Raw genomic sequence first — 7,568 nt, forward strand, 5'->3', positions numbered from 1 at the left:
ACTGGTTTAGTTCCGATCGGGCCAAAAACCTAGGACTAGTTTGCAAAAGTAGGTTTTACAAAAAATCCAAAATACCTGAAAATTTCTGAGTTATGAGCCATTTCGTACTTTGGACCACTGTAGCGCCCCCATCAGGCCGATCGGGGTGAGCCTTGGTGACGTTGTAGACGGTTTGAGCGCTACCACCAGCCCTTTTAAAAAACATTTTTTCTTGGTTATGTGAACATTCCGTTCTTCAAACATTACGGGAACGTTACTTTTGAATGTTCTCTGAACGTTCTGAAACAAGAAGTAACATTTAAAAAATGTTACATGAACATTTCTGGTAAAAACACTCCTTGAACAATATATAAATAATGTTTTTGTTTTGAAAACATTATTAAACAAACATTCTATTAATGTTACTGGAAGAACGTTTGTTCATAACGTTGAGAGAACCTTGCCAGAACGTTCCCTGTTGGCTGGGTATCAGTTTTAACGCAGCAGTGCACAAGTGTTAGTGTTCACATGTAGAGTCCCGCGGCGGCGGGGTACAGCATGAAGGGGCCGATGCCGTGCTGCGACGGGTTCTCCAGCAGGTGTTTGCGGTAGTAGCGGCGCAGGGCAGGGCTGCCCGGGTGCTGCTGCCTCACGTGGAGGAAGTACTCGTCCGGCCGGCTGGAGGTGAAGCCGCAGTCCTCGCACACGAAGATCTTGGAGCGCCGCTGACGGTACGCGTACTGCTGCCGCACGCCGTGGATCTTCCGCAGGTGCGACTCCAGAGAGCAGCGCTGAGTGAAGGCCTTCTCACACAGATCACACCGGTACGGGCGGATACCTGTGCACACGTCACGATTATATGAACAATTATAACGATAACGACACAGAGGAACGATATACTTTCAGAATGATTTTTTCCAGCTGATGAACGATAAACAACACTGACAGCCAATCAGAATCCTGCTTGAAAGAGCTCGAGCAGACGACAAAACTAATATAGTTATGGTTGTTGGTGTGAACGAGCCTTTAATTTGACCCGCAGTAAGTCGTTCTCACCTGTGTGTGTTCTCATGTGTCTCTTCAGGTCGAAGGTGTCGTTGAAGCCCTTCCCGCAGTACCTGCACGGGTGTCTCTTTATCAGACTGTGACACTTCAGGTGACGCGTCAACATGCGCTGCAGCGGAAACGCTTTGTGACACACCGAACACAGAAACTCGGACGAGCCGCTGGATTCCCGCGCCTGAGAGCAGAGGAACACATCAGGTACAAACACAATGTTCTCTGAACGTTCTGAAACAAGTAGTAACATTTATACAACGTTAGATGAACATCCAACTGAAACGTTCCATGAACAACACTTTGAGAACATTATTAACTTTGAACGTTCTGTTAATGTTTCTGGAAGAACGTTTGTTCATAACTTTAAGTGAACCTTGCCAGAACGTTCTGCTTCAGCTGGGTATCTATTATGGGATATAAAGACCGAAGATCTGTAGATGATGTTGCTGTCGTCACCTTGTTCAGCGGGGCTGATGTTAACGCCGCAGGAGGAAGAGGAAGAGGAAGTGAACTCTGAGACGGCTGAACTCTCTCCATCCCATAATCCTCTCTGCGACACTCCAGAGCAGCCGACGCAGGTGTGTGTTTATGGATGCGCTCAGACACTGATTCCAGACCAGCACTGTGTGTCTGTACGGCTACTGAAACACACACACACACACACACTCATTAGATCACTACAGAAGATCCCACATCATCCGATTATCGCTCCAGTGTTGCTCAGGAGACGTTTTCTCAGCATTTTTGTTTGGTTTTCAGCACAAAAAAAATAAATAAATAAATAAAATATTTTTTCTCAGTTTTTTTGTGTGCTTTTTAGCGCAAAAAATTAATTAAAAAAATACAATAAAATAATAAAAAAATAAAACATTTCCTCAGGTTTTTGTGCTTGGTTTTCAGCACAAACAAACAAAAAAAAAATTCTCAGGTTTTTTGTGTGCTTTTTAGCACAAAAAAATTAATAAAAAAAAATATAATAAAATAATTAAAAAAAAAAAAACATTTCCTCAGGTTTTTGTGCTTGGTTTTCAGCACAAAGAAATTAAATAAAATAAAAGAATATATATTTTTTTCTCAGGTTTTTTTGTGATTTAAAGCACAAAGAAATAATTGAAATATAATAAAATAAAAAACTTTTTGTGTTTGGTTTTCAGCACAAAAAAAAATATATTATAAAATAAAATATTTTTTCTCAGGTTTTTTTGCTTGGTTTTCAGCACACAAAAAATAAATAAATAAAATATTTTTCTCAGGTTTTTTGTGTGCTTTTTAGCACAAAAAAATAAAAAAATAAAAAATATAATTAAATAATTAAAAAAAAACATTTCCTCAGGTTTTTGTGCTTGGTTTTCAGCACAAAGAAATTAAATAAAATAAAAGAATATATATATTTTTTCTCAGGTTTTTTTGTGATTTTCAGCACAAAAAAATAATTGAAATATAACAAAATAAAATATTTTCCTCTTTTTTGTGTTTGGTTTTCAGCACAAAAAAATATATTATAAAATAAAATATTTTTTCTCAGGTTTTTTTGTTTGGTTTTTAGCACAAACAAACAAAAAAAAATTCTCAGGTTTTTTGTGTGCTTTTTAGCACAAAAAAATTAATAAAAAAATATAATAAAATAATTAAAAAAAAAAAACATTTCCTCAGGTTTTTGTGCTTGGTTTTCAGCACAAAGAAATTAAATAAAATAAAAGAATATATATGTTTTTCTCAGGTTTTTTTGTGATTTAAAGCACAAAGAAATAATTGAAATGTAATAAAATAATTTTTTTGTGTGTTTGATTTTCAGCACAAAAAAAAAATATAAAATAAAATATTTTTTCTCTGTTTTTTTTGTTTGGTTTTCAGCACAAAATAAATAAATAAATAAAATATTTTTCTCAGGTTTTTTTGTGTGCTTTTTAGCACAAAAAATAAAATAAAAAATATAATTAAATAATTAAAAAAAAACATTTCCTCAGGTTTTTGTGCTTGGTTTTCAGCACAAAGAAATTAAATAAAATAAAAGAATATATATATTTTTTCTCAGGTTTTTTTGTGATTTTCAGCACAAAAAAATAATTGAAATATAACAAAATAAAATATTTTCCTCTTTTTTTGTGTTTGGTTTTCAGCACAAAAAAATATATTATAAAATAAAATATTTTTTCTCAGTTTTTTTGTGTGCTTTTTAGCACAAAAAAATAATAAAAATAACAAAATAATTTAAAAAAAAAAACATTTCCTCAGGTTTTTATGCTTGGTTTTCAGCACAAAGAAATTAATTAATTAAAATAAAATAAAATATTTTTCTCAGTGATTTTTTTTTGGTTTTCAGCACAAAAAATAGGGTAATTTGGATTTCTTACATGTTTTACTACTTCAGTCATGTCAGTGTTATTTCTATAGCGCTTTATATAATACAGATAGTTTCACAGTAATAAACAGAAAAAAAAACTGAATCACTGATGTAAACTTCATCAAATATGAGACAAATGAAGCTGTAAAGCAGCTCAATAGAGTCATTATTCAGATCAGTTCAGTTTTGATAGTGTCAGTGCCGTCAAATCAATAATTATCTGAATATTAAGTGTTTTAAACCACAGGAGAAACAAACATCAAGTCATCATCCAGTAAGAATAAAGTGCTATAAAACAAATGTGGACTCATTTACTTTCATTTTTCAGAAAAGAAAGTCAAGCTAACAAAAAATATGTTTAGAGAACATTTATTTCTGATTGTTCTCTAACTGTCCAGATGTTTTAAAAATGTTTTTTCTTGGTTATGTGAACGTTCCATTGCATCATTCGTCAAACGTTATGGGAACGTTACCTTTGAATGTTCTCAGAACGTTCTGAAACAAGTGGAAGCATTTAAAAAACGTTAGATGAACGTCCAACAAAAAACGTTCCGTGAATGATGTATAAATAACGTTTTGAGAACATTTTTAAAGAACTATTAACGTTACCAGAAGAACGTTTGTTTGTAACTTTCCCTGTAGGATCTCTTTCAGCGTTCAGTACCTGCGTTTGGAGCGAGGCAGGCGTCCGACTCCTTCCACTGCCATCCGCCGCACGCCGACTGCTTCCTCTTCACCAGGAACGAGCGCGGCATCCTGGATCTCCTGCAGCCGCTGCGTTCAGAGGAAAGTCCTCTACTTACGGCTGTACGGTGTCTAGAGAGTCAATCTCAGAGCGGATGATTTCCATATCTCTGGAGAGAGGCTCCGGCAGCAGGACACACCTGTGCTTTAACTGCTGCTCCGCTGGTTTGCATGCCAGGTAGAGAGAATCTGGTCTCCTCATTTAACTGGACCTGCCATGCAAATGGAGCTGTGGGGCTGAAGGGCACGGCCGCTCTAACAGGAGCGCCGCACAGCCGCACTGCTAGGAAAATCTTGCTTTTATTTCACGTTCCACTTGATTGTCTGTCGGGTTTATGTCGCCCAAACTGGGACAAAGGCAATTCAAATCGCCTCCTTTACTGTTGACTATCTGTTAACCTCCCGGTGAAGAGCCTGAATGGATTCTCTAGTCCTGACAGGTGTGCTTTTCTTCAGACTCGTCTAAAGCTTTCCCATCAGTTACCTGTCAGTCTAACTGCGCCGAACACACGTTATTATACTCGGCTACAGGAGAAAATTGTGTTACTTGAACAAAAATAAAAATGTTGAAAAGTGTGCCAAGGCAACATGCCTCATTTTCATTTAGTTTTAACCTTTATATACTAAAATAACTCAAAGTGAAAAAAAAAATACAAATAAATAAATGACAAAAAATACACAACAAAATAATAATAATATTTTTTATTTATATAAAAGCGCATTTCAAGACCTCAAGGCTGCTTTACAAAAATTGATTAAAAATCAATACAAATTTAACTAAAACGGAAAATATAAACGAATTCAAAATATTAATAAAAACCATAAAGAAAGGGTTACGTTTGTTAACATTACTTACCTGCATGAAAATAAAACTATTTTGAAGTATTTATTAGTTAATTTAAACTTTTATTAATAGATTTCTAAACTCAAAACTTGTATCTGTTAATATGATTTAATGGACGTATTCTGTATTTTTATTAATTAAGTAACAAAGATGAATAAATACTGTAACAAATGTGTTGATCATTGTTAATTAATGTTAATATTAAAATTAATAATCAAATAAAAATGATAAAAATACACAACAAAATAACAATAGTAATTTTTATTTATATAGTGCCTCAGGGTCGCTTTACAAAAAGTAATAAAAAGTGACTAAAAATCAATAAAAATTTAACTAAAATAAAAATAGAAAAATCAAAACTAATTCAAAATATAAAAATTGTAATGAAAGGGTTTCATTTGTTAACATGAAAATAGAATAATTTTAAAGCATTTATTAGTCTTAGTATTAAATTAAACATTTACTAATACATTTCTAAAATCAAAATTATATCTGTTAATATTATTTAATGGACCTGAGCTGAACTAACAATGAACATGTATTTTTATTAACTAACATTAACAAAGATGAATAAAAAGTAAAAGTAAAAAAATATTTTCATGATTTGTTATCACAAAATTTTTTCTTTTGTCAAATCAACTTCAATAATTAATGTAGATAACACAATATTTTCAGTTTCTGTTGATTAAATCAATTGCCTTCATTGTATTAACTCAAATTTTTAATTTCACTGAACTCAAAATTTTAAGGCATCCAGGTGACTTTTGTAAGTTAAACCAACAATAGTTTTTTTCAGTGTAGTTAATGTTAGTTAATGCATTAACCTTATTGTAAAGTGTGATGACTCTAGTCTCCTGATGAAGACCGTCTCACCGTAACTGTATGCAAATGTGCCGCGAGTCGTGCCGCGTCAGACGCTCCGGTGGACGGAGAGCTCGCTGTGCAGAGCACACACTGAGAAACAGTCCGCACACACTCATTTGCATGTTTCTTTGAGCGCTGGCCTGTTTAGACATGAAGAAGAACACCGTGTTTGACTGGTAAATGTCTCTGTTTGTAATGCGAACCACACCCGCTGGACAGAAGACACACGGCCGTCTGCCGAAGCTCGCTTTATACTCCACAATCTCTCTCTATATGGTGCATTTAGATCACTGTATATGTTTGCATCACACTGAATGCTGTGATTTTAATAGCAGAACTCATTTGGATAGGGTTAAAGTTACACTAGAGGTAAAGTGAACCAAACACCACGACTAGTTTTGAATTTCCCTGTAGTTCAGCTGCTAAAACACTCAATTTCATTCAACAGCTTTTATTTAAATGCAAAGAGAAAATCATCTTTACATTCATTCTAATGCCTTTATAACTTTAGACTGTCGACATCACTCTGTTCTCAGATCAGTGCTGTGATGTCACCGTATGCAAATGAGCCGAGCAGAAGGACACGCCCACAACCGTTCCAGTCTCTGTTTCTCCCTGCTGTATTTGAATAAGGTTTTTAAAAGTGTAAAAAAAAACATAGTGGATATATAATTAATTTTGAAGTTTCATTAAGTGCTAACAATGTGGTTTTTATAAACAATTAACACTGCTTTTCTCATTTTTTTACAAAATTTGTCACCAAAAAAGTCATTCGGATTAACCGAAATTTCGGTTTTACTGAATGACATTTTGTTTATACCGAATGACGATATTTTCAAACAATGCTAACAGGCTGATATCTAGCTAGCTAGCAAGTGCATTTTAAATAAGCTTTGGCCCACAGGACATGACAGCACTTCTGGATCATGTTCACACATGGATTTCTTTTTGCATGATAGAGCTTTAGTTGGCATCTGCAGATGGCACGGCGGATCGTGTTTACCAACAGTGGTTTCTGGAAGTATTCCTGGGCCCGTTTAGTAATGTCATTGACACAATCATGCCGATGAGTGATGCAGTGTCATCACGCGCATCCAATAAAGGTCTTCGGCCTTGTCCCTTACGCACAGAGATTTCTCCAGTTTCTCTGAAACTTTTGATGATGTTATGCACTGTCGATGATGACATTTGCAAAGCCAAAAGGAAAATTGTTTTTAAAGTATTCCACAATCTTTTTACGCACTCTCAAACATTTTATATTTAGTACAAGTTTTTACAACATTTTCAATGTTTTATAGCCTTTGTACCAAATTACCTATTTTTAAATATTTTTTTCATTTGTTGTTTTTAAAAACATATTTTTGATTTTTTTTTTTTTAAAGTGAAGTTAAAAAAAGTATTCATTTTATATTTTATTTTTAAATCATGAAACTTTATGTAAAAAAAACATGTTCCTCATGTTCACTAAACAGTGTGTGTTTGAGACTGATTTTAACACACTTCTACATTTCTGATCAGGAAATATTCCTGTGTTGCTCCTCTCACAGCCTCTCTTTCACAGCAGATCATCATCATTCTGAGTTAAATGTGTTCAGAAGTCTGAAAATCTGTGTGGAGCTTTAAGGAGCGTCACTAACAAACACCTTTTTCTGCAATTAAGCAAACTTTTTTGGGTGTTATTCCATAAAATGTAGTTTTTATGTGTGTACAACTGTTCAGAACTGTGTTAGATAA

The 7,568-nt window shown here is 34.2% G+C and overlaps 1 protein-coding gene across 1 annotated transcript; it reads right to left on the reverse strand.

Annotated features, from left to right (window-relative positions):
• Window positions 1-428: 428 nt before the first annotated feature.
• zgc:171929 (uncharacterized protein LOC100124596 homolog) lies at window positions 429-4,219 on the reverse strand. The gene is made up of 4 exons (XM_048181395.1): window positions 4,047-4,219; window positions 1,495-1,676; window positions 1,036-1,219; window positions 429-817 (listed from the first exon to the last, which is right to left on the reverse strand). Exons 1-4 carry the CDS (start codon window positions 4,135-4,137, stop codon window positions 504-506), a joined length of 771 nt encoding a protein of 256 aa, XP_048037352.1. The 5' UTR covers window positions 4,138-4,219; the 3' UTR covers window positions 429-503.
• Window positions 4,220-7,568: the final 3,349 nt, after the last annotated feature.

Source organism: Megalobrama amblycephala, linkage group LG2 (assembly GCF_018812025.1).
Source record: "Megalobrama amblycephala isolate DHTTF-2021 linkage group LG2, ASM1881202v1, whole genome shotgun sequence".
Classification (NCBI taxonomy): Eukaryota; Metazoa; Chordata; class Actinopteri; order Cypriniformes; family Xenocyprididae; genus Megalobrama; species Megalobrama amblycephala.